The 25,814-nt window shown below is 43.8% G+C and overlaps 1 protein-coding gene across 1 annotated transcript in view; it reads left to right on the top strand.

Moving 5' to 3' along the window:
- Positions 1 to 3,404: 3,404 nt before the first annotated feature.
- Positions 3,405 to 25,814, top strand: part of THBS4 (thrombospondin 4) — a 46,592-nt gene continuing 24,182 nt past the window's right edge. The window contains exons 1-8 of the mRNA XM_054810590.1: positions 3,405 to 3,516; positions 8,816 to 9,019; positions 13,173 to 13,420; positions 14,517 to 14,622; positions 19,744 to 19,826; positions 20,403 to 20,454; positions 21,821 to 21,993; positions 25,185 to 25,322. Of these exons, the coding sequence (XP_054666565.1) occupies positions 3,429 to 3,516; positions 8,816 to 9,019; positions 13,173 to 13,420; positions 14,517 to 14,622; positions 19,744 to 19,826; positions 20,403 to 20,454; positions 21,821 to 21,993; positions 25,185 to 25,322 (1,092 nt within the window). The 5' untranslated portion in view covers positions 3,405 to 3,428. The remainder of the gene's footprint in view (positions 3,517 to 8,815; positions 9,020 to 13,172; positions 13,421 to 14,516; positions 14,623 to 19,743; positions 19,827 to 20,402; positions 20,455 to 21,820; positions 21,994 to 25,184; positions 25,323 to 25,814) is intronic.

Here is a 25,814-nt window from a genome sequence, read left to right as displayed (position 1 = left end):
ATTTGTGCTTCTGAAAAAGCAAATCTTTTGAAACCTGTGTTTGAAACCTTATGTTACACAAAATTTTTATGAAAATGTGACAGGATCAAACCCAGAAGTGTCAATGTAAATATGGAAGGATGTGGTTTAGAGCCGATACTTCACTTGCATTAAGACTTCTATATCTTGATTCCCCATGAATCTTGTTTTTTAATCATCTATATCATTCCCTAAAATAGTCTTCTGATGCACATTAGGAGCAAAATGTGAAAGCTGAATTAAGCAGCAGGGATTCCTTTCTACTTCCCCTACCCTATCACTTGGAATTCGAACAAGTCACGGACACTTCTGTAAAGCAAAACCTATAATGTTGGCAGCTTCTCTGTATTCTGTATGCTTGAATTTTATTGATTTATGTAAAGTAAGCAGGACAAATATTTTAATGGTTGAGGTTTACTTGCAGACCCTATATAAAAAGTTACAGTCATATATTTCTATAAGAAACTTCCTTACAAAATGTTACTGACTTTATGAAAGTTTCTTGAAAACACAATGTCTAATAATCATGTTTTGATTCTTATCCAAGATATTAACCTCCAGCAAATTAAGCTGGAGTTTGTAGTTCAGAGAATACACAAGAGTGAAAAGGCAATAGCTAGTTTTTATTGAAAATGACAATTAGAAGGTCAAAAAACCTCTTCCAGAGACAGCAGCTAAACATTTTTTTGTGAAAATCCCTTAAAGAAGGTTGTGCTTGAGCACAAAATCCCCTTCAGTCTGTAACTTTCTCCAATAATAAAACTCAGCATAGAAATGAAAACTGGAAAAATTGCAGTGACCTTTATGTGTACTGGCTAAATTAATCTAAACATGGACTTAAGCTTCTGTTTATATACATTGTGAACAGTTTATATACATTGTATTGTGCAGCATGCTCTGTTTGCCAAATAGTACTTCCATGTGCATTCTTGCTGAACAAGCACAAAGGATAAGCACATGTAGAGCAAGAACAGAATATGGTCCTCACAAATCTAACACGAGTATATAATGCTTACTAACAAGATCCTCCTCCCATGGGGTTGATCAGCATCAGTGCAAGAGACTCGTCCTTAGTTAAATCAGAAGTAAAAATAGTAAGTTAAAATTATTTAATAACTTTTTTTAACAGAGAAGGGATTTTTTCAAGAAAATATTTTGTATGTTTTCATAAACTAAAATAAATTGCATAATAATTTTGCAAATGGTTGCAAATAACTGATGGTGTTAATTTAGATAGGAGAAAGCAAAACTTTACTATCCTTTTATCCCCCCCTTTTTTTGTCTGCTATAGTCACTGACTACTTTAATACAGAACTGTGATGATTTTGCAGACTTTTGTGATGGTTTTGTGTCAGGCATTTAAGCCTATGTTTTCAAAGAATGCTCTTTGGTGATGAAGAGCTTCTCATTGATAGATAGTAGAGCAACATCAGTGCTGCTCCAGGTCCACGTATTAGCCTCTGCAGCATTAGCTCCTCTCCATCCTTTAGGCTGGGGATGAGTTCTGGGCTGAGACTTCTTTCTAGGGAGCTTGTGGCACTGTAAATACTTCCTTTTTTTGTTCCATGTCCTTGTGTCCTGCCCTACCCCCTTTCAGCCTCCCTCTTTCTCCCTGCTCCATAGCACTCTGCACCTGCTGCTCTGTTTTTCTCACTCCACTGTGCAGCTCTCTGCCAGCCTGCTGACGCCACCGCATCATCCTGTCACTTCCACTGCAGGGGCAAGGATGGTGGGAGTGAGGCCGAGGCGTTTCTTGTTGTGTGGAGACATACGGAAGTGCAGCAGGGTGAGGAGGAGGAATAGCACTGTGCTGGGACACACTGGGTATGGGGGAAGCACCCTCCAGCCTGGCGATGAACTGATGAATAAATGAGTTACTGCAGGAGTGGGTCAACACTTACGCAAATAAGCAAAGAAGTAGGGTGTGTTATAGAGTATATACCATGTGGGGAGGGCAACTAAAGGGCATGTGAGTATAGGCCAGCTGAAGGTATTTGACAGTCCCACTGCACCCATGTTGGAGAGGAGCCCACACTTGTGCTCCATGTGGTGACATAGCTGCTTAGGCAGACCCTTCACAGTGCACTCCGCAGCCCCAGCCCTGCAGTGTGCTGGGTCTTGCCTTGCACACAATGAGCCCCCTAAGGGCTGTTCTCTGTGGTGCTCGTTAGCTGGATACGCCGAGTCTGATGTGACTGAACATTAATCAACACTACTTTCCTCACTTAACATAAAATTTGCGTCCAATTGTTGCCCTTCTTTTTATGATGTAAATAATATCAGACAGCTCCAGCTATTCCAACTGCGTGCTGGGTAGCAAGCTGTGAGGGGGCCAGCCATGGCTTCCTGAGTTTCTTCTGATGTGACAGAGGTTCATCGCAGGGCTGAAGCACACAGAGACGCACAGGACAAAGGGAGCCGTGCAGCAGGTTGGGACGCCTGCCATGTACTGTCAGCTCCTGAGTGGGAGAAGCACCCTGTAGGTCTTCTACTGCCATGGGGTCCTGTGGGAGACCCTTGCCTTGGTGAGCAGAAAGCACAGGGGGAGAGGGTAGGGTGGCCTGCCTGATGGGTAGTTTCCCGTGGCATGGCTGATTGCACAGCTGCTCAGACCCCAAGGGGCTTGCTCCCCTTCTCCCCTGCTTTCTTAACGTCAGCAACGCAGAGGCTAGAATTTTCTGGAGTAGAGGAGAAACAATAGGATCATGACATCCTGGGGGCACACACAATACTGCAAATTGTTGTAGCTGGAAGTAGAAGTTTTTTTTAAAACTGACTTTGGTTGAGTCATCAGGTCTGGGGGGTTGTTAAGACAAGCAATCTTTTTCAGTAGCCTCAATCCGGTCAGTTTGAGCTCTCCCTGTGCTCCTGAGCTCTCTAAATGAAACGGAGGAGCAGATGATACTTTCCTCACTTCGCCAATCAGTCTGCTAGAAACCAAATTTGCCCCAGTCTGCAATCTGCATGACCCCTTGTGGTGACACTCTTCAGTTATGAAAAGTGGATAAGTTAAATTCCTGCCAAGACCAAGTCCATGCGTAGAGCATCCCAATCCATTTTGAATTCAACACCATTAAACACGTTTCAGTTTCCAGGGCTCCTCAAAGGACAGACTCTGGGGGGATGCCCACAGGTGTTGATTTTGCTGGTCCTCGGCAAGATCTCCGGCTCTGCTCGAGCTCAGATACCCCACCGACGCCAGTCGTTCCCGGCTCCCCTCTGGTCCACCCCAGGGCTCGGCCATTGCCCGGCGCGGCCCCTGCCCGCCCCCAGGGGCTGGGGGAGCCCCGGCCAATGGCCTGCCGCCTGCCGCCGTCCCTCCCCAGCCCCGGGGCCGCCCCCGTTAAACGGCGGGACCCGCAGCAGAGACGTGTGCCGTCCTCCGCCGCCCTGCCCGCCCCGCGGCCGCCATGGGGTGCGAGCGCGGCGCCGCCCTGCTGCTCCTGCCGCTCGCCCTGCAGCTGTGCCCGGGCCGCGCCGCCCCGCCCGCCCCCCGAGGTAAGGGCCCCCGCCGCCCCTGCTTCCCTTGTTTGATCAAGCTTTTCTTTCCCTTCTTTCATTCAAGGCGGCTTTGGGTTTGCAGAGTCCCGTTCCCTCCGCTGGGAGCCCTGTGCCGGCAGAGAAGGGGGGCTGGGGAGTCGCCAGCTCCGCAGGTGCGAGGGGAGCCGGAGTCGTCGCCGGCAGCGGGGCCGCCGCTGCCCGGCGGGCCGCGGAAAGCGCCGGCGGGGCCGCCCTGCCGTCGGGCTGCCCCGGCCCCGCGGGCGCCCCCACCCCTGCTTTGCCCCGCCGGACCCACGGTGGGAACCGGAGGAGGTCGCGGTGTGACCGCTCCATCAGCTATCCCCGCTAAAATCAGCAAAAGGCGGTCTGGTTTTATAGGGGTGCTAGTACACGTGTTGAACGTCTGAACAGCACTTTTCAGTTGTAAGTTCTCATAAATGCAAAGCAAATTGCTAAGCTATGAAAACTAATTGGGAAAACTCTACTTCATAAAGTGCATAGGGAAACAGCTACCCTCTAAATCCAGCATTACTTTGCCAATGTTATGCACACAGTAAGTCCGGGGATGCTTTGTTTTAGAGCATGCATAAAGTGAGTGCTATTGCTCCCTAGTAGCAGCAGCTTGTGACTGGAACCTGCTCAGCTGCTGAGTGCAGTAGTTAGTGTAACTTGGTGCCGCTCCAGGACCCTTAAAGCTGTTCCTGGTTCTTTCTGCATTTTTAACCCCCTCCATTGTCTTATGAAATGATGTTTGACATTTTAATCGGTTATTCAATAGTTAAGTGAAGCAGATCTATAAGATGGCCAATCAGATTAATTTAGCTGCATTTCCAAAAGCCTTTTTTAAAGTCCTTCTTGATGTAAAAACATTTCAGAAAATTGTCATATTGAGAAGCAGAGTATTGCCATATTTTAAGAAACAGAGGCAGATTTCTAGCTTGTTGCGGGCAGTGGCCAGTGAAAGACCCCACACTCAACATGTGAAATTTTTACCTTCTTACGGTCAGTAGAAATCATAGCGGTGGGGTTAAGGTTTCAGTCCGGGTGTCTAAGCCATCATTAATTATCTTGAAAAGTGCTTAACAGCAGTGGAGCAGTGTTTACGTTTATGGTTATTATGGTTAGCTGTGACTGCAGAAGACCCTTGGAGGGTCTCAAAAAGCTGGGGTGACATGGCAGCAGAATTAAGGGAAAGAAAGGGTCTTTTATTTTGAGCTCTGCCCTCTCCTGTGCCACTAATTTCATTCCTCTGTGCTGCCTCCTCTTAGGACTTCCCGTTGTGTCTTTCAGCTCCCATCTGAAGAGCTAGCCTTGATGTTTTTGGGCAGACCTCCAAAGAGTGGTTTGCCACTGTCTCAAGGTGTAGCTGATACCTTGTTAGTATTTTCATAGGAGGGTGAGCAGTTCCCTTCTAAAACCAAAGAAAGCAGGCGGGGGAGAGAATTCCTGATCTGTCTCACGAGTGGGCTTGGTTTAGCGTGGTGGGTATGCACGCTCGTTCTCGGAGGCATGCCTGAGTCCTCACTCTCGCTGCACGGATTGAAACTAGCTGCTTGTGCCTTTCAGCTTTGGCAGTCCTTTTCTATCCATTTGTTTTCAAGTCTGCCTTTCCAGGGAGAGGAACAAAAATATTAGATTCTTCTAAAAACAAAATCTGAAATTCTTGTGGATCTCTTTTTCTTGTTCCTTCCAAACAAGCAACTGCCTCTGTAAGGTTTAAGAGCTGTATCTCTCTGCCAACTCTACTAAGTATGTAAAATTAGTTTCCATAACCCCATTGCTCTTCTGCTAGCTGCTTTTGCTAGCATGTGTGTAACTTCTGCTAAAGAATGGATCTGGTCACATACTGCATCTACATGCTGGTCAGTGAAGATATCCTAAGAGGTGGTTTGATAACATGGTGCCGAAGGATCTGGTTGAGGTAATGGGTTTTATAGAATGCAACTACCAAACCAACTTGACCATTCATTTAAATATGCAAATTTCAAAAATTTCAATAAATGTTTTCCGTAAGGTTAGATGGATGTTTGCCAGTGTTTAGTCATTACTTTTATAATACTTTTCCTATATTTTTAAGTGTTTGACTCTAGCAGAGATTAATTAGTCTCACAGGAATTGATATAAAATCAGCCAATAGATCTAGAAGGACTGAACAAAATGTATAGCTATATTTTGTGTTGTCAAAGACTTACATACTATATTGCGGTACTCCAGCTGAGAAGACACAGCTGGATTTCATGAATGATTATTACCTGAAAAATGCTGCTGTACAGAGTAGTGAGTTGCATTTCTGTCTCTTGCTTGGGCAATTGCTTTGCTCTGTCTGCGCTAAATGTGATGAAATTCCTGGCCTTTTGCCTCTGCTGTCTGAGTCACTGGTTTCAGTGGGAGCAGTGGTTGTCCTGGGATGCTGTAAATCTGAACTGAGTGAAAGAGAAGTCCTTTGACCAGGTCCATCTCAGATACATATTTCTTAGTTGTTTGACAACAGTATTACAAATGCATGCAAATCAAGGGCCTGACTCTTTTTGTATTGTGTCCTGAGAACTCTCAGTAGAGTCATGGGATCCTTGGACCCAGTGCAAGTGTAGACTTAAGCGATGATCTGTATTTCAATGGTTTCATAAAATGAAGGAAAAAGCTCTTCACTTCTTTCTTTTTTGGAAATGACATTAGTGTCTAGATGAATGGATGCTCCAGAATGAGCAATGGAAGCAGCATGAACCCAGGCTCTAATACAAGGGAAGAGGGTTTCCCTTGTGCCGGTGGGTAGGTCTGTGTGCCCACGGAATTGTCCTCTGAGTGCTTTTCAGTCTCCTCCGGCGTGTAGTGTCTGGAAACACTGGATCAGTAGTCCATGACGACAGCTTTGAGGTTGTGCTGGGCAGAAAAGACTCATCTGTCAAGATCCATCATTTTTGACCTGGGAAACTAATCTTAGTGGTACAACTATGGGCTGGAATCAAGGTAAGGCACAATGCGCTGTCATGCACCTTTGCTGTCTGCCTGGTGTTAGGGCTCTTCTCCGGTGGCAGCTCTGCAGTATTGTGCCAGTGTGGGAGAAAAATATGGCCCAGCTATGACAGGCCTATGGAGTGGCAGTGGTATACAATGGCTGAATATGCTCTTTTATTTAAATAACACTTGTGCATCATCATTTCTCAGACCTTATTGGAAGGGTATAATATATATGCTGTTTTAATAGCAGTAGGTTGAAATAGGAGATTATCAAGAAACCTAGAGGAATAGTTTATTGAGTTTGGAGACATCATGGATTTAGGAACATTGAAGGAAAACCCAGTTTGTTGTTTCAGTATCATAAGGGGGTAGCTGACGTACATACATGTATCATGTTAGACTCTTTGCTGATGCATTGTGCAAAAATTAAAAGAAAAATTTGAAACAGCTTTCACTGTGCCTCCAGGGTTATTTTTTTGTCAGGCCTGTCTGTCTTTGTTATCTGTGCCAGAAGGGAAAGATGAGTCTTATTTATGTAATATATCTTCTGAGAAGTCAGTGAAGTGAGAAGGTTACAAACGTCATACTGCTTACTTGGTTTTTTAGCATTTTAATTGGTGCCCTGTAAATGCCATCAAAATGGTTCTTAGTATAAGTACACTGGAAATCTTTCTGAGAATTTTGATGCTAGTTCCTCAGTCTAATTGAAATGTGAATGCAAGCATCTGAATTTATGAAAGCAGAAATAAGTTTAAAAGCTCTCTGTAGAGGTGCATACTCAGAAGAGAATTTTAGTGATATACTTGAAAATATCTGAGTACTTCAATTTGAAGACTAGATATTTCTATGATAGTAACTTATCAATAATTCCTTTAAAAAAAAAAGTTGCTAAAAAATGATCAGTTGCAACAAAATCTTTATGATATTGTGATAGAATCATAGAATAGTTTTGCATGGAAGATCAGATTGCCTAAGATGTCCCTACTAATGCCAGAGGGGTTGGACTAGATGATCTGTAAAGATGATCTTCATAGTGTTAATTTTCATTTTCATATTATTTATTTTAGGTAGGACAACTTGGGTTCATTTTAAAGTATGCATATGGAACTAGCAAAGAGTGGACAATCTCCAGTGGGTGGTGTGGTGGGTTGACCCAGGCTGGAGGTCAGGTGCCCCCCAAAGCCGCTCTGTCACTGCCCTCCTCAGCTGGACAGGGGACAGAAAGTACAACAAAGGGCTCCTGGGTCGAGATAAGGGCAGGGAGAGATCACTCACCAGTTACCGTCACGGGCAAAGTGGACACAACTCGGGAAAATTAGTTTAATTTATTACCAAGCAAATCAGAGCAGGATAATGAGAAATAAAACCAAACCTTAAAACACCTCCCCCCACCCCTCCCTTCTTCCCGGGCTCAACTTCACTCCCCATTTCTCTCCCTCCTCCCCTCCGCAGCGGCACAGGGGGATGGGGAATGGGGGTTGTGGTCAGTTCATCACACGGTGTCTCTGCTGCTCCTTCCTCCTCAGGGGGAGGACTCCTCACACTCTGCCCCTGCTCCAGCATGGGGTCCCTCCCATGGGAGACAGTCCTCCACCAACTTCTCCAACGTGAGTCCTTCCCACGGGCTGCAGTTCCTCACCAACTGCTTCAGCGTGGGTCCCTTCCACGGGGTGCAGCCCTTCAGGAACAGACTGCTCCAGCGGGGGTCCCCCACGGGGTCCCAAGTCCTGCCAGCAAACCTGCTCCAGCATGGGCTCCTCTCTCCACAGGCCACAGGTCCTGCCAGGAGCCTGCTCCAGCATGGGCTTCCCACAGGGTCACAGCCTCCTTTGAGTACCTCCACCTGCTCTGGCGTGGGGTCCTCCACAGGCTGCAGGTGGATATCTGCTCCACCATGGACCTCCATGGGCTGCAGAGGGACAGCCTGCCACACCATGGTCTTCTCCAGGAGCTGCAGGGGAATATCTGCTCTGGCACCTGGAGCACCTCCTGCCCCTCCTTCTTCACTGACCTGGGTGTCTGCAGAGTTGTTCCTCACATCTTCTCAGTCATCTCTCTGGCTACAATTACTGCTGGAGTTTTTTCCCCCCTTAGATACATTACCCCAGAGGCACTGATGGGCTCAGCCTTGGCCAGCGGCAGGTCTGTCTTGGAGCCGGCTGGCATTGGCTCTGTTGGACAAGGGGGAAGCTTCCGGCAGCTGCTCACAGAAGCCACCCCTGTAGCCCCCCTACTACCAAAACCTTGCCATGCAAACCAAATACACATGGCTTCAGACAACATTTTTCTTTGGTCATTATTATATTTAAATTGCTGTTGGAACTTGCTTATTTTTCAGTTTTTGATCTTCTTCCATATTCCAACAAGAGAGTGGTAACGAACTTCTTGCAACAAGCACTAGGCGATCCTGCGCTGAATGACGTGTACGTGCTCTCAACATTCAAACTGCAGCCGAAGAGCACAGCCACCATATTTGGCCTGTATTCGTTAGCTGACAACAGCAAGTATTTTGAATTTACGGTAATGGGACGGATGAATAAAGGTGAGTTGTTCAGAGTATGTAGGGGAAAACTAGTGTTGGATCCATAGTTATGAATGTGTCACAGATGGATGCTGAAAACTGTGTCATTAACCTTTGTGTCTGAGTCATTCCTGTTGCATGCTGTCACCACTTAGGGTGCCCCCCCCCAAGATAAAAATGTTGGTTAAATCCCCTGTCACTCCCCTTCTCTTTCCTTCCTCTTACTGGATGCTGCTCTCTCCTGGCCAGGGGAAGCTGACCTGACAATCAGCTGGTATCTCCACTCTGCCTGGCACTTGCTCTGAGCAATGCTGAGAAAGGAGGGAAAAAATGGAGTACGGAGAAAAGGACTCAATTTGTTTTTCTTTTTTTTTTTTTTTTTTTTTTTCCCCTTGGGACAGTCGCTGGTTCTTATTACTCAGGAATGTGAGGGACACACGCACATGCTGCCTCATGCATATGAAAGGCAGGTTCTTGTTCTGCTGACCCTGGAGGTTAAGATGTTACGATGCAAGACAAACATTCCTAGCACTCACAAGATCTTTTGGGTGAATTAACATGTTTGTTTTCCATTTGTTGAAATTAGTTAATAAGGAATTAGAGTAGGAACTTCAGCAGACTTTTAGAAATGCAGCACTTTCATCACCATCTAGACCAGATCTAGGATATATTGCAATTTTAAGGTTCAGCGAAAAATTGTCAAATGATGTAAATTAGTGTTGCTCCATTGACTTCAACACTGCCATGATAATTTGTTGCTGCAAATATTGTAATTGGGCAGCTGAGTCCAATAGACTGAGAAACTCTACTGAGAAAATTCAGTTTATACAAAGGAAAATTATTCTATATGCTGAAGAAAAGCACACCTTTTGCTTGGCAAATGTAGGGGAATGAGTTAGATAAAATATTGGTAGTTTTATTAGATCTGCCAAAATCCTTCTGAGGTCAGGGAATAAGAACTTTTGTGCTACATGTGTGTTGGGGGTGGGTAAGATGTGGTCGCACAGCCTTATCAGTGTCATACAATTCCTAACACTGACTTACCTAATTGCTAAATAAATGATAGATCAGACATATTCCCTCTCTCCCTCTCACACATGATTATGTGTGTAAAAGTTATTTGTGTGTGTATATATATATAGGAATGCATATGTCTGTACACAAATATGTCTATATACATACAATTTTGAACACGCAAACTCTTCTCTTGATTTTCAAGAATACCTGCATGCCTGATGGTTACTGTTATGCTTTAACTAATAGACTTAAGAGGCTTTCTCGTGGAAGGTTACATGGCTTCTTTTGGTTTTGTCCTCAGTATGTTTGTGCTGTGTTTGAGAAGTGTCCATGACAGGATGGTGGCATGTAGGTAGGCAGCATGGAGAAAACTTGTTCTGTCAGTGACCAGTGTTGAGTAGATAGGGGACATCTGTAACTTACCTGTTGTAAAGGACTGATCAAACAGAGGGAGGCTTTTTGCAGCAAGGCAAAGACCATGGAGGTCTTTTTGCCTCCTTATTACTTTAGTACACCTTGTTTAAGGCATATGGCAGTGCTTTCATGTGTGATTTCTCTGGAAGTGTCAGGTGTCCCACATGGCTACTTCATACAGTAAGTTAAACTGCATCCAGGAGATTGTCATGTGTGCTGAAAGTACAGAGTGTGGGGGCTGTTTCTGATCCTCTCAAGACTGGAGATCATCACTGAAGTGGTGAGCCAACGTTGACATCTTAGCAAAATGCAGGGTCTAAACATCTATGGTTTTGGCAAGATGCATATGTGTATAGTGCTTCTTCTGCATGGTATTGCCACTTACACACCCAAATCTGATCTAAGTAGCCCAAAACAGGCCTTAATTACCCTTTAAAGTGCCACATTTGTGAGCTGTGTTACAAATGGTTTGCTCATGTTCTGATTTTGTTGTGGTATGCCTGATAGTAAAATGTTCACAATGCCTAAATGTTTTTAAAGAGCAGATCTGAATTACTGGACAACTGCTCAATTTGTTTTGGTTAGACCAATGTGCTTTTCAGAGGCAAATAGCATCTGTGGGTTTCTTACCCTTTTTGAATGATTCCTTTATGGAACAAACAGCAGTAAGTGCATAAAAGTGATGTAACTTAACAATTCTGTGAAGCAGGTCCTATTTACTGGCAGGACTAGTAGTTTAGTTGAAAATCTATTTCTTAAAACAGTATAGGTGAGCGACTTGCTCTCATGAATGTCAATGTAGAACATCCTAGCAGCAAACACATAATTCAGGGGCTTGGATGAGTTAAATCTTATGGAGGTAGAGGCTGTGGTCCAGCAAAATCTGCCTTCAAAAGCCTACTCTAGTTTACCAGATGGATATTTGGCTTTGGCTGAGGAAGGAATACTTGATTGTCCATCCAAGCTAGACTGCTCCTTGTCCCAAAACTATGCTGGCAGGGTCCATTCTGGGCCTCCTCTTTCTCTAGCTTACTGCTGCGTTTGGTCACTCTGAATGCAGGGCCCAGATCCAAAGACCTTGCTTTCCTATGACCAAGTGTGCATAATATTCACATAAGTAAAATGCCTGCAATGTACTCTGTCTTGCTAGATCTTTGAGTTTGCCAAGAAACTTGGCAAAGTAACTTTTAGCAAGTTACTGGTGACCTCATGCACCTTTGCGGAAATCTCAGCTCTGGCAGTGTTTTGACATAGACAGCAGTGAAAACATTCCTGATATTGATCACAGCTGCTGAGACTTTAGCACTAGTGTAGACTTTAGAGATGGAAACATCCCCTGCCCCGTTCATGCCGGTATAAATCTGGATTCTTTTAATCATTAGACTGAGCAATTAGAATAACAGTAGGGAACATGTACCCAGTGACTCAGAAGGTCATCGACTAACAGAGCTATCACAGCATCGAAGAGGGTACATTAGTAGTGGGGAGATGGGAAGGTAATTTGTTAAATTAATAGAAATGGGATGAGTGCAGTAGGTGTTATTGGCTCTGAAGCTAATAAAAATTTTTTCCTGCACTATATTCACAATTTTTATTTGACCTTATGTTAGTGTAGGTGTTTCTTGAAGGTCAGAATATTTGTGAGTGCTCACTTGATGAAACAGTAGCAGCCCTCTGTGAACTTCAAACAGATGTTCGCAAGAGCCAGCACTTAACTGTTCAGGTGCCCAGCATCTGTGCAGCTTGACTCCTCAATGCACATGACTGTTATTATGAGGAAATAAGAGAGATGCGGGCTGGTGATGAGTGGGAATTTTAAAACAAGGTCTGTTTAATATTGTAGAGTAGTTACACACTGTCTAGATGCACACAGCTCATTGCTTCTGCAGATATGCATTCAGAGAGCCAGGGAGAGATTTTGTGGACAGAACTAGCTAGCTGGTCTAAGAGATTTAGCTTGCAGATCATAGCTTACTGATCCAATTTCCTTAAGGAGACATTTTTTCAATATTACACAGCATGTAAGAGGTTTTGTTTGTCTACTGTTGTGTTTTTTGATGGTGCATTTTACCTCATAAAATGAGATATTGTTGTGTGAATTATCAAGTAGGTCATTCAGTAATGCCTTAAAAAAAGAGTTGAGAGGGGGCTTTGTCATCTTTAGGGGTAGACTATGTCTTTTCTGCATTGTATTTTGTTTTTACTTACTATTTGTTACAGAGAAATGCAGGTTATTGGCTTGGAATCATGCTTCCTTTGGTTTCTTGAATGATGCATTTGGATATAGTGTCAGATGGCTTCACTAAATGCAATATACATCACTGAAACTGATTTTGCTAGTTGTGCATTTCTGCCACAGGGTATTTCTAGGTCTATTAGATATGTACTTGCCAAAGTGCTGACTGCAGGCTGTCCGCCGCACCCTTTACTACTTGTATTTTAGCATGTTATACCCTGTAAAGTGACATTGGTTAAGCCAGTTAGAGGGGCCTGGACAAAGCAATGGAAAACACTGTGCAGGCAGCAATGCTTCACAAGCAGGGAGTCACACAAGAGTCCTGGTAATCGTGCTCTGAAAGTCAATGTCCCACTTATTATTACCATTTTTATCTGCATATGGGATGCATTTACAAAAGCTGATGTGGAAAAATACTAGAGCAATTGCAGATTTCCACAGGATCTTCCTTGATCAGCCTGGGTTATTTGCTACACTCTGATAATCCTTCTGTGTATTTTGTACTAGTGGTGCTGCGCTATCTGAAGAGCGATGGGAGGCTGAATTCCGTGATCTTTAGCAACATCCAGCTGGCTGATGGGAAACCCCATGCTGTCATCTTGTGGCTGAGTGGCCTGCAGCAGGGATTGAGCACAATAGAGTTGTATCTGGACTGCCTGCAAGTAGGGGCCGTTCAGGACCTGCCAAAAGCATTTGCAGCACTGTCTCAGAGGTCGGCAGCAGTAGAGTTGCGTACTTTCCAGGAGAAGCCACAGGTAAGTGGGGAAAACTAGGAGCAAGCTGAGCACTTAAAGGGATCACCAGGGATCCTCTGGATCACTGAATCCACTCCTGAGCCCTCGCAGCAGCCAAGATTCAGTAAGACTTGAGTATTAACTTGTGAAATAAATGTAAATATAAGCTCCCTATGGAACAGGTGAAATCTTAGCTTCATTGAAACCAGTAATAGCTATGCTATTTGTTTTAAATGCAATTTTTAGCTAATTAAAAAAAAAAGTAAAAACCTACCACCTCCCTCACTTCAGTCCCCAAGAAACACTAGACTAGACTTTTTTGCAAGGACTTACCTGATGCAGCAAGGGCAGCTCTTTGCCAGCTTATTACAGCTGTTCAGTATGAGCAACCCATGGCTGTGTATGTGGCTTTCCTCTTCATGATAAGCCACATGGACTAAAAAGACAAAAGAAGGGGAAGGACTCATGTGGTGCAAGAGTGCAACTCCCGTCTATTTGACTACAAAAGCTTTTCTTCCTGTGTCTGCCACCCAGGGGTTGGCATAGCTTCCTGTCACCTCCACACTATCAGTCTGAGGGAAACAGTGTCTTCCGCAAGCATCTTTCATCATCATTAATGCAAAATATGCATTAGAAGGTGCAAAGGCATTCTGCCACCCAGGTTGCCCCCTTGCTTTGTTTCATTGTAGGCTTGAAAATGATCCTGTTTTTATGGAGAATTGCTAAGATGCCCACATTCCTGACTTGAATGTAAACCTGTTGGGGGGGTGCAGGGGGGAGAAGGCTGCTTTGGATTCAGTTCAACAACAAAGAAACCCCTCATTCTTATATGCTGCAGATATAAAAATATATGAACTTCCTGGTGTGTGAGATCATATGAATTGGAATATTAAAAAAATCCTTCAAAATAAAACCACAGCTATGTGAAAATCTGCAAGGCAAAGATTAGGGATTTTATTACAGTTCAGATGGTGATGGGTGGTCCTGAAGGGGATGGAGCCCTGCATGCTTAGGAAATGGACAACCTTTCTAAAAAATTAATTTACTTTGTCTGATATTTCATATTTTTTCCATCATTCTACCAGAATTGTGAGCTCTGTTTTTCTTGTGAGTCCAGGATACGCTAGACGAGCTGAAGCTGGTAACTGGAGGAACACTTGCCCAAGTGGGGAACCTGCAGGATTGTTTTCTTCAACAAATTGAACCTGTTCCTCAGTACACTGGTAAGACCTGCAACCAGGAGTTAAAATTGTTCTTTAGGATACTACTGCAAAGAAGCTAATATGATGAATATTAAAAATGTGGAGAAGCTCTATAGACAGGTAATAACAATTGTTTGACTGAATTACAGCCATGGTAATTTCCTGTAAATGTTTTAGAAATAGCTCAGTTTGGAGAGAAAACATTGCTTTGTCACATCAGCAGCAACTGAGTTGTTGTGAAGGAGGAGTCTCTAATGATTAAAAAAGGCTTTTTAGCTTAATTTGGAAGACAAACTTCTGTGATCATGATCTGTTTGTGTCAGCTTAATAATATCTTAAGTATTCAAATTGCAGACAGGTTCATACAGGGAGTGTATGACATGCTGCTAAAGGCTTTATGAAAATAGCTAGATGGATAGAGTAGGAAGACCTATCCATGTACTTATCCGCCTGGCCAGTATTCATCTTCTGTTGATCACTGGAGTGTCCTGGAGAGGGGAGGAGTAAGGCGTGAAGGAGGACACAGGAGACTGCAGAGCACGTTCCTGCTATGGCTACAGAGCCTGCGGGTCCACGTGGGAAAAGCCATCGCAAGGCAGCCACTAGTCCTGCTGCAAGTTAGCCGAGGGTTTTGTCACATGCTGGACTGGAAATCTTCTCCAAAACCAATTCCTTTTCTGCCTGTGCTAAGCATTGTGGAGACTGAGCTGAGGACAGAGGGAAAAGGAAGGAGGTGAGGCTACTGGGATTCCTGCAGGTCCCCAGGGGCTGGGTGCAATCCTCTGTGATGGGTGAGGGTGCTCTCTAACCTCCTGGCACAGCAAACCTGGGCTACCCTACCCCATCTGTATCCCTTCCCAGTCCCTGTTGATCTGCCTTTCTGCTGTGGGTGTGAGGGAGAAAAATGGGTTCACACTGCGTGCAATATGTTAATATATGACAACCATGGGGGGAAAAATAGTGAGTTCAAGGTTTGAAATAGGATCCATGAGTTCTCTCTCTCACACCCTTTCCTGTCCCCCCGCCAAACCCAACCCTGCAGCATTGCTACTTTTGATTAGAACAGAAATTAGATACACAATTTTTATACGAGAACATCCTGGGTACATGACATGAATGTAGGCATCAGTGGTGTGCAGAATCTGTTTTGCCTTTTAGCTGTGTAAATCCTCAGTTGCACATGCTTCTGTTTTCTTGCTCTTTAACATACATACACCTAGGCAAAAAGTACAGAGTTTCATCACCAAAGATCTGTTTCTTTCCCTAAATCAACAGGCATTTGCACACAGAAGAGAAGGGTAATTCAGTGTTTCCTCCTGGAAAAACTCACTGCTCTGTGAGCGAGGTTTCCAGACTGCAGACTTGTGGCTTTCTCACTTGTAATTTTTTGCTCATTAATCAATAATACAAATGGTAGTAATACAGACAGAGATACTGTCTCTCCCTGGCTGCCTCCACCTGGCTGACCCTCTCAAGTTCAGTTGCTTATAACCTTCAAGTGGAATTAATGTCATATTAATAATAATAATAAAACAGCTCACATCAATATATCCAAAGTCTACATAGTCAAATCCACCAAAGGAAAAGGTGCAAATGTTCCAACAGCAATATTAACTCAGCTGCCTTGCACTTTGTATGTGCTTCAGGACGTCCTGTTACAACAGCAATATATCAGATAACCACAATTTTGCCTTCATCCAGAAAAAGCTGGAATGCAAATGCTTAGCTGTATGGGTGTGTGAGACCTATGTATCTTGGTAAAAGCATGTGTTTTCCATATTAATTGGAAAATCCTTGGGAGAGCTTTGGACCTGAATAACTGTACATGGCTTTGACTGTGTGCCTGGTCACTGCTCACTGCTATGGCAGCAGCATTTCCTCCATACTCAGTCAGTGAGGCGGAGACACCTAAGAAGTGTCGTTGAGAATATGATGATCAGACAGAGGTTGAACATGTGTATTTCAGTCTTCCTGTATGGGTAGGAAAATGCAGTGCAAGATGTGCTGAGTTTGGTAGATGAGATTAGTATGCTGCATGTAATCATCATCACAAAGTCAGTCAGGTCAGAAGGGATCCTTGGACATCATCTGGGTCGTGTAGGGTACCTGAACCTGACCTAGTGTAAAAAAAATAGCTGTCTTGCACCAGACCAAAGGTTCTTTTAACCTCCCTACTGTTAGAGACAGTATGCCAATATAGACCCAAGGGCAAGAGTATAAGACAGCGGAGTTATAGTGCGGTTTTCCCTGAAAGCTTTCCTATTCTCCAGCAGTTCATTGTATACAGAGCTCTCAACTCAGAGGTGGAGTCTTTGTGTTTTGTACTCAATATACATTTCCTTCTGTGAAACTGTCTAGTCAGTTTTGAATATATGATCAAGAATGTCTCCTGGCAAGAAGTCAATCGCATGTCAGAGGAGATATCTCCTGTTTACTTTGAACCTGCCTCTTTGTAATTCCATGTGCAACTTGCATATGCAGCTTCTTTGGTGGAGGATTATAGGCTGACAGGCACTTCGCTTGTCGGCCATCACCCATACTTTGGTGGGATCTCTGGCCAAGTAACCACAATCTCTTTGAATGATGCTTCAAGACTCTGGCTCTGGCTTTGCTGGATGGGGACAAGTGGGGTGCTTGAGCCAGTATTGCTCCTAAGAGAGCTAGAAGAAGTTTCTATGAGGCATTTCACAGTGACCTGCAATTACACGAGGTAGTGTTTGCGTGTTCGCCCTGCCTGGGCTGTGCAACAAAGCTGGTCACCTGCTCTAAGTCCAGGGCTCTGTACTGGAACATGTTGCTCAGAGAAGCTGTGGATGTCCCTTCACTGGAAGTGTTCAAAGTCAGGTTAGGTGGGGCTTTGGGCAACCTGACCTAGTGAAACATGTCCCTGCCATGGTAAGGGGGTTTGCCTAGATAATCCTTAAGTGTCTCTTCCAATCCGAACCATGCTATGATTCTATACCACAAGGTCTTGGGAAAAGAGACAAGGTAGCTCCTTGACATGACCTCAGGCTTACAGAGAATAAGCATGTTAAGGGACTTCAGTTCCCTGTTGGACAGTAGTTCTTCAGATCTCTCTCTGAATTTAATTATTGCTGTGAAAGCTATTTTGTTACTTGGAGTTTTACTGACTCAGAGTGTAGAGCTAGGGACTAGCAGAACTGTGGAGTTGCCTCAGTAGGTGGGGTATGGATGAGAGACTACATGGTAGGACCAGATAGCTGTATAGCTTCAGGCTGTACCTTTTGCTTACCCTGCTCACTCCAGGGAAAAGCCACCCCACAATATACTGTGGACCAACAGCTCCCTGAAGGCCTCTCTGAGATCTTATCACTGATTACTGGTCATTCTGTTGCAGGTGGGGCCTACTGTAGGACTTGGCTTTAAATGGAATAGAAAAAAAAACCCAAAACAAACCACAAACCTATGGGAAATCACCTGTTTATGCTCTGCAGTCTAAATTTGCAAAGAGGACATGTAGTTCATGGCAGTATAACCTGTTTAGTCCACCTTAAAGCTTAACAGTCTGCAAAACCTAACTGTACAGAATAGATCTGGTTTTGATTTAGATGCTAGCCAACAAACAGTATCTGAAATCTTGAGATTTTTTTTTTGCAAGTCTCAATCAATAATGCCTAAACCATTCTTTGTTTAAAAAACCCAAGCAAAACAAGAACAGACCCCAGCATCTGTCCCAACAGCCTGCATGCCAAGTTTCACTATGGGATTCTGAGATAACCATGATATTAAGTCCTGCTGCCTTCCTCCCAAATAAAAATAAGACAAGATTGGGAATAGAACAGAGGCAGGTTCTGGAACAGGTGGTTCCCAAGTCTTTAAACTTGTTCAATGTTTTGATGAGAAAATCTGAAATGAGGAAAACGTAGTATGTGAGGAGTTGGATGACTCCCACTAGAATGTTTGGAAACAGTTAGACATGCTTTGAAGTACAAAGCAATGAGGTAAACATTAAGAAAAGCATTTTTCATATAAGCTTTCAATACTCACAAAAGTAACACATGAATAAACCTCCCTGAAGCCATTGGGCATAATATCAAAATACCCTGCCTGCATAGAATGTAAAAGAGCATATATTTGTGAAATTTGTTTTGACATACAGACTTAGAGAAGTAAACAAATAGCTGCTCAAGAGAGCTACAAACAGGAACTGCTACGAGCTACTGTGCTAAACATGCTCTCTTGCTTCATGTCTGTTACTGGATCAAAACTAATGTTTCATTTAACCAATAAGAGTCTCATGTGAAGATCTTGGATTGGTTCTGGTCCTTCCCTGTGGCTCATTACAGATGTAAGTTTTTGGTCTTGTCTTAGAGGTCTTTAATTTGTTACTTGCTATTGAGAACCGGCTTTGGTGTGAGTTCATAGCATGTTGAGTAGATGTTCTGTGAGTCCACACAACCTCTGCACCCCCCAGAAGCAAATGAAACTTGCATACAGTGTGATAAGCTGCCTTGGAAGAAAAGCCAAATGACTGTCACAGGTATTAAAAGCACTGTTTTTGTCAGAGCAGGCACTCTTGATGCACGGTCAGAGCTGCACAGTGAGCTTGCTCAGAAAGCTGGGTAACTTCACCCTGAAATGTGTGCAGGAATCGGTTGTAGTGACATGGAATACATTTATGGAAGGTGACTTTCCATTGTATGCACAGATACTTTGTGCCCCAACCTTGCCCTCCTGTCCCAAATGGGTTATCACAAAAACCCAGTCTTCAAATCCTAAGGTTTCACTTAGGGTTGCTGGTCTCAGGCCTGGGGGGAACCAGTAGCACTGGTAGCATTAGTTGCCAGTGTTATTAGGTCCTACCGGAGAGCCTTGACACTGAAACGATGGTAGAAAAATCACAGACTGCTTTTCTCTCTGCGGAGAGGTTTCTGTTTTGCCTGTTTCTGTGGTACACAGTGGAGTTCAGTCCAGAAGAGCCTTGAGTTCATGCAAATCACTATAAAAATTGGAGCTAGATACTGTGTTTGCTCTAAGGATTCCTCAACGGCATAAGTAACAGTAGTGTCTGCCCTTCATGGCTCTTCACAGTGTTTCCATCTTGAATCTTAGAAATTATGACGGCAAATGAAGGAGAGTTATATGCCTTGTGCACTCTTTTTTGTTGCTGTTTCCCTGCAGGTGATTTTAATAGGCAGCTGATGAGTCAGATGATGCAGATGAACCAAATACTGGGAGATGTGAAAGACCTTCTCAGACAACAGGTACTGTATAAAGGCTTCAGCGTGAAATATCCCAAGCTGGCCACTTTTTATAGTCAGGGCAGAATTCACATAAACAATAAACTCCAGTGTAAAGTTCATTGCCTCAGAGGCACAATAGAGAAGTAACCACATAGGTCTTGGTACCCTGTGCTTGCTATGGAGGATCAATGAATGTTGGGAGTATAGGGGACTTGCTTATTCAGATCCATAAAATCTAGTGTCTTAAGTGAAGAGGAACAAGAGTAGCCATCCTAGCCCACTGTTAGATAGAGGTAGGTCTGTTGCACAGAACAGAAATTGCATTTGTTCCACGTGCTGGTGGGTGTCAGAACTGGAATTGCTGATTTTGTTAAGCATGTCCTTCTTAAAGGTCCTGTTGGTGAAGGCTGAACTGAAGTGCAACCATTATCACTGTCCTTAATTTTATGGAATGCAAAGAATATCTAATTTCAAGAGAGTACCTCTGTTGCATGGTTTGAGTGGCATCTTGGGGAAAATTATAATGGTTCTTCTGGCAACCAGGTGCAACCTGGAGCTGCCTGTATCTAAATAATGTTTATTTTCTATATCCTCAAGGTCAAAGAAACAACTTTTCTGAGAAATACCATAGCTGAGTGCCAAGCATGTGGTAAGTATTCCTGTTATTGCCTGTAAAAGGCAACCAGATGAGATGTATGGTTGTTTTAAAACTAGCATTGATTGCATCAGCTTTATGTGGTTTCTAAGAAGTACTTTTTTAAAAATAGTGTGTACAAAGTTCTAGATGTATTGGACACAAATTTAAATTGTATTTTCATTAGAGAAAAAGCTTTCAGTTTCCATAGACCTGACAAACACCTGACAGTTGGGGGATAAAGCCCCACTAAACCAAGCAGTACCACTCACCCTGTGCTGGCAGTTCTCGGTCTGCCACAAAGCTGTGCCAGATGTTCCTGGGGAGGGGGACGTTGCCAGCCGGGCAATGAACAATCTCACAAACAATCTTAGTAGAGGGACAAGGAAGGAACCATGTTCTGCTTTAGCTGGTATTGTCAGTCTGAGTAAGGTGCTATGCAGTCCACCTGAAAGCTGTCTGATTCTGAGTAGGTAGTCACTGGTTAACAGCAGTAAGACCCAAAGGGTGGTCTCCATCTTTTCACTAAATGGAAGAAATTAATGCTTTCCCAAATGCCACTGCATGGCCCTCCTGCACAGCAGACAATCAGTGCACACATGCACTCAGTATAAAAACCAAAGTACTCCCTCACTGGGTGGGGCAAAAGGTCTTAAATTCATCAAGCCTTTCAGTTGATTTCTTCTCCCAGTCTGTCAGCCTCATCAAAGCTCAAGTTGAGCTCTGGACAGGCTAACCTTTAACGTGTAAATGCCAAAAAAAAAAGTCTTTAAATCCTGCATATGGCAGTACCAAGGTTCAGCACCTGCCAGAGTCCCAAAAAACCTCGCTTTTCCCAAGGCCAGTCTGCGTGTACCTAAGCCAGTTTCCTTGCATGTCCTGCTGCGTGTTTGTGGGCTGCCAGCTGCTGCTGCTTTATTCCTCTTACTTGTAGACTGTCAGATACGCTCTTGCGAAACCATAGCACTGTTTTTCATATGAAGTGGTGCTGTTGCCAATTTAGCCGGAGAAATGCCTTGTACCATCACACTTGAGTCCCTGAGGCCATCTGAAGTCACTGGCTTTCAGAGTTTCCTTCCCTGGCCAGCAGCAGATCTGTGCTGGGACTAACCTAGCAGGAGGGCTTCCATGTGTAGCCAGCAGAAGCACGTGGACCTAACAAAATAGCTTTAATTTCCCCTGTCTGGGGACAGAGCAAGCTGTTGGGCCATTCCCAGCATGAAGGCTCTGCAGCAACAGCACAGCTGGTAGCAGTGCAGTGCAGAAACACAAAGCCCCCGCTGTGCAGTGTCTTGGGGATCTCTTCAGAGTGCTTTCCAGCTGAAAGCCATGATGGATGTTTCTTTCAATTGCTGAAACTGTTGTTCTTTCTGCATTAAAGGTTTGGGAGCTGTGAATTTTCCAACTCAGCTTCCTAGGCGCAGTAAACCCAGATGTGAAGTTAATTCCTGCTTCAGGGGAGTCAGGTGTGTGGACACAGCAGAGGGATTTCAGTGCGGCCCCTGCCCTGAAGGGCTCACGGGAAATGGAGTTACCTGCTCAGATATCGATGAGGTAAAATAGTGACTTTCACTGGATTAAAAAAAAAAAAAGAAAAAATAAAGCTAAAAAGCAACAGTTTCATAAATACCAATGGGTTGCTGATGCTTGCTGTCTTCAGCATTTCTTGACTGCTTGTACAGTAAATATTAATTCATTCTGATTTGATTCTACCTCCCTATTTTGCTGTTGCTGCAACTTTATGGAGGTTTTATGTGTGAAAACTTGAAATACCCTGGTGAGTTTAGAAGTCGCTTAAAGGAGTTTAATGCTTGGAGAAAAAAAAAAAAACAACCCCAAAAAACCAAACAAACCCAAACCAACCAAAACAAGCTTTTGATGTAGTTGTTTCTATTCTACAAGAAGATGCAGTAGCTTCTGTTATGGGCAGAACTGCAGAAGCACTTCTTGTCAATATGGGCTTTGTTTCTTTAAATTGTAGTGGTCCTGAACCAGCCTTGGAGACCAAAGTCTTCTCTTCAACCCAAACTGGAGCCATGTTTTCAGCCTTACCTTCAAAGTCTATGAAAGAAAGTAAACATTTATTGTTATTGTTCCTTTTGCTTCTTTATGGTTGTGTTGAAAGCTGATAATGCTGACTTAAATCTTTTTTTTTTCTTGTGCTATATGTTAGAAATTCAGAGCTTGCTTGTATTGAGGATTAAGTTAATAAATTTACAATATCTTAAATAACTAAATAAAACCTTTCTTAACTGGAACGTGACGCTTACTCAGAACACAAACAACAAAACCACTTACAGCTTCACATTTTTTCTGTGTGATGATTTTTGCCACTGCTCTTTAGTGATTTTTGTGGAAAAGCATCTGCATGTAATAGACCAGGGAACCAGGAGAATTAGGTCATTAACTGTGCTTGTGGATAACACAGTACTACCAACGTATCTGCCTAATAATGTAAAACAGCAAAAGCAATTCCTTTTTTCTCCTTCCTAGCCAACAGGAGATGTGCTTTGACTGCTTTTTCAGTTTACCCCCTCCTGCAGGCCATCAGCAGAGAGGATGCAATGTGTCCCATTTATATCTGTCTGTGGGAAAAAAAAAACACTGGGGAGAGAAAGTGAGTTGAGTGGCAGTTTCCTGAGCTGTAGGCGGTGTCTTTTGTTTTGCCTCACATGGCAAGGACTGTGTCTGCTGCAACAGAAGGTGCAAAAAATGGAGGTGAAGCTCTGAAATGTGAATGCAAGAGGTGAAGCTGAGACAGCTGTGGTGCAAGTTTCATGCCACAGGCAACCATGGTGAGAGACTGAAGCCAGCCTAGGTAGAGCCTGCCAGTACGGATGGGTTCCATGTCCTAAGCCATACCCCCACTGAGGCAGAGCATGGCACTTGTCTCCTCCCTGCCATTTTCAGGGTTGGAGCAACTCTACACATGACAGCAGCAGGGGGAACACAAACTGAGACTGGTCTGTAGTCGCCCAACAGTAACATGATTTTCTGTGAGCAGTCAGGCTCCGCCACTGGCGATTGACGTGCCTTTATGTTCCTGCCACCGCTCCACATGGCAGACCTGAGCTCGCATAGAAACAGCAAGGAAATTTTGCCAAAACGGTGTCATGGAGATACAGTCTTGCTTATACGAGGTCTTTACGTGAACACTGCTACTAAAATACCAACTAGTCTGGTGCAGTTTTGTTCACCAGTAAATATCTCCTTTAAAGGCTGGATTTTCACTTATAGTTGGGCAGGGGGAAAAAGAGAAATAATAAATTGCAGTAGCTTTTCATTGTCTAATAAGAGGGAATGTGTCATATTACTTGTTTTCTTGAGTTAGCTGAGACTAAGAAGTGATTTTTTTTTTTTTTTTTTTTTTTGAAAACTCTTTATGAATCTCTTCTGGGAGAGCACCTTTCAACTGAATAAACTATTTCTGTACTTCCTAGTAACTGGCATTTAAAAAGAAGCTAGCGTACAAATTCTGATAAACACAAATCTAGAAGCTTCCTGACTAAGAGCTACCATTTTTTCTGAGGCTGTTAGCATCTCTGCAATATGCTCCCTTATTCATTACCAGTTTGAAGATGTTACTTTCATATGCTGATGCCCTGCATCTTGGGAGCTGCTAGCTCTGCTGTATGTATGGTGTAATTTGAGTGCCCTCTGCTGCCTACAATAAAAAAGCCACAGCAAATCAGGAGCACAAAATGTCTGTCCTAGGTTTTACATTTTCCTTATGCTAGTTGTGGACCTACTTCTAACAAATCTTTCTGTCAAACGCTACTGAAATTAAACATACCTTTTCTTGCTCCCTTGTGTGTGTGCGTTTGGTTACAAGTTGTATGTTTGTTGTAGGTGGTTATCTTCTGGCTTGTTTTCCCTCCATCTTGCAGATGTTTTTCTGTTAGCAATGGAGGCAGGGGGAAAGGCATATTTTTAAAATGCTTTTATATTTCTTTCTCATGTTTCTTATTTATTGTTGTCTTTGAGCCATATGCAGCATGATGACTTGTTGATGTTTCCACTACCCTTACAAATATTACCTAGCGGCTAGTATTGATGTTGGAGAGGCAGCAACGGGGGATGTGGTTCCCAAACTGGCACCCACAAGGACAGTGAAATGGGTCACAGCTGTTCTTTAAAACCACATGAGGCACTGAAGCAAATGGTGCCTTCAGGCCAAGGGTGATGCTGTGGGCATGTGGTAGTTTGGGAGAAGTGCTGGGGGTTGTTTGTGGTCCTCCATTCTAGAAATGCGTGTGTGCCACTGGCACATACCTGCTCATCTGGCTCATGTTTGGCTTACTTCTGGCCATGAGATTTGCCCAAATATAAACGAGGGGAAATTCTGCTGCCACTTCTGTGTATACAAAACACAACTGCAGGACCATTTGGTGGGTTGGAGTTATGCAGCTTTCCTGATACTGCGGTCTGGACCCTTCCAGGGGTGTCTCAGCCTCTGAGGGAGCTGAGCCTGCCCAGCAAAAGGAAGAATTGCTTTGATCAGAGCTTATGGCATCAACTACAGGTTATAATGGAAGATGGCAAATGTTACTTAAATTACAGATAGCCGAAGACCTACTGGGGTCAGAAATACCTGCAGACACTGTTTCCTCTGTCAGCCAGCTCTGAACTGAAGACATACAGACATTGCATGTAGCGGTGCCTTTGACTGAGACGCTGTGCAAATATTCAGAGTCAGGATGTTACTGAAGCACAAACATGTGCTCGGTTCATTTTCTTCTTTGCAGTGTCGTTACAACCCTTGCTTCCCTGGTGTGCGATGTGTGAACACTGCTCCAGGTTTCCAGTGCGAGACCTGTCCCCCAGGATATACAGGACAAACTGTGCAAGGGATAGGAGTCAGCTATGCCAAGAGCAATAAGCAGGTGAGTGGCAGCATCCCTGCAGCAACTGTCATTGCAAGGTACTGGTTTATATCAATGCATCTGTGTTACATTTTATTTATACTTAAGTCATTCCATAATTGCCTTGTGCAGTTAGGCAGAGCTCAGAGGGTTTCAATTAGAAGATCCGAGTTGCGTTTGCTTGGCTTTAATGCAAGTATTAACAGTCTAATACTCAGGACCGGTATGGAGACAAGAAAAAATGTCCCTATCTTCATAGGTATCTCTGATCAATTTTAAAGGGGGCTCTGCTGATTTCTGTAAACTGGCTTTGAGCTAGGAAGAGTATGACAGAAAAGGCCTATTTTACAGTCATTTTTTCCATGTTCCGGTAGCACCCTACAAGGGGAACATAATTCTTGTCAAAACCCTTGTGGATGATCAAGAAGCCCATCCTAAGTTTGAAATTTTCTGTATCACAGTCTCTTCAGGGTTTATATGTGTCTGGAGATCCACTGAAAAGTTAGCCTATGG

Source organism: Grus americana, chromosome Z (assembly GCF_028858705.1).
Source record: "Grus americana isolate bGruAme1 chromosome Z, bGruAme1.mat, whole genome shotgun sequence".
In the NCBI taxonomy this organism is placed as follows: domain Eukaryota; kingdom Metazoa; phylum Chordata; class Aves; order Gruiformes; family Gruidae; genus Grus; species Grus americana.
Note: the sequence above shows the minus strand (reverse complement) of the source record. Positions and strands in the feature narration are given on the sequence as shown.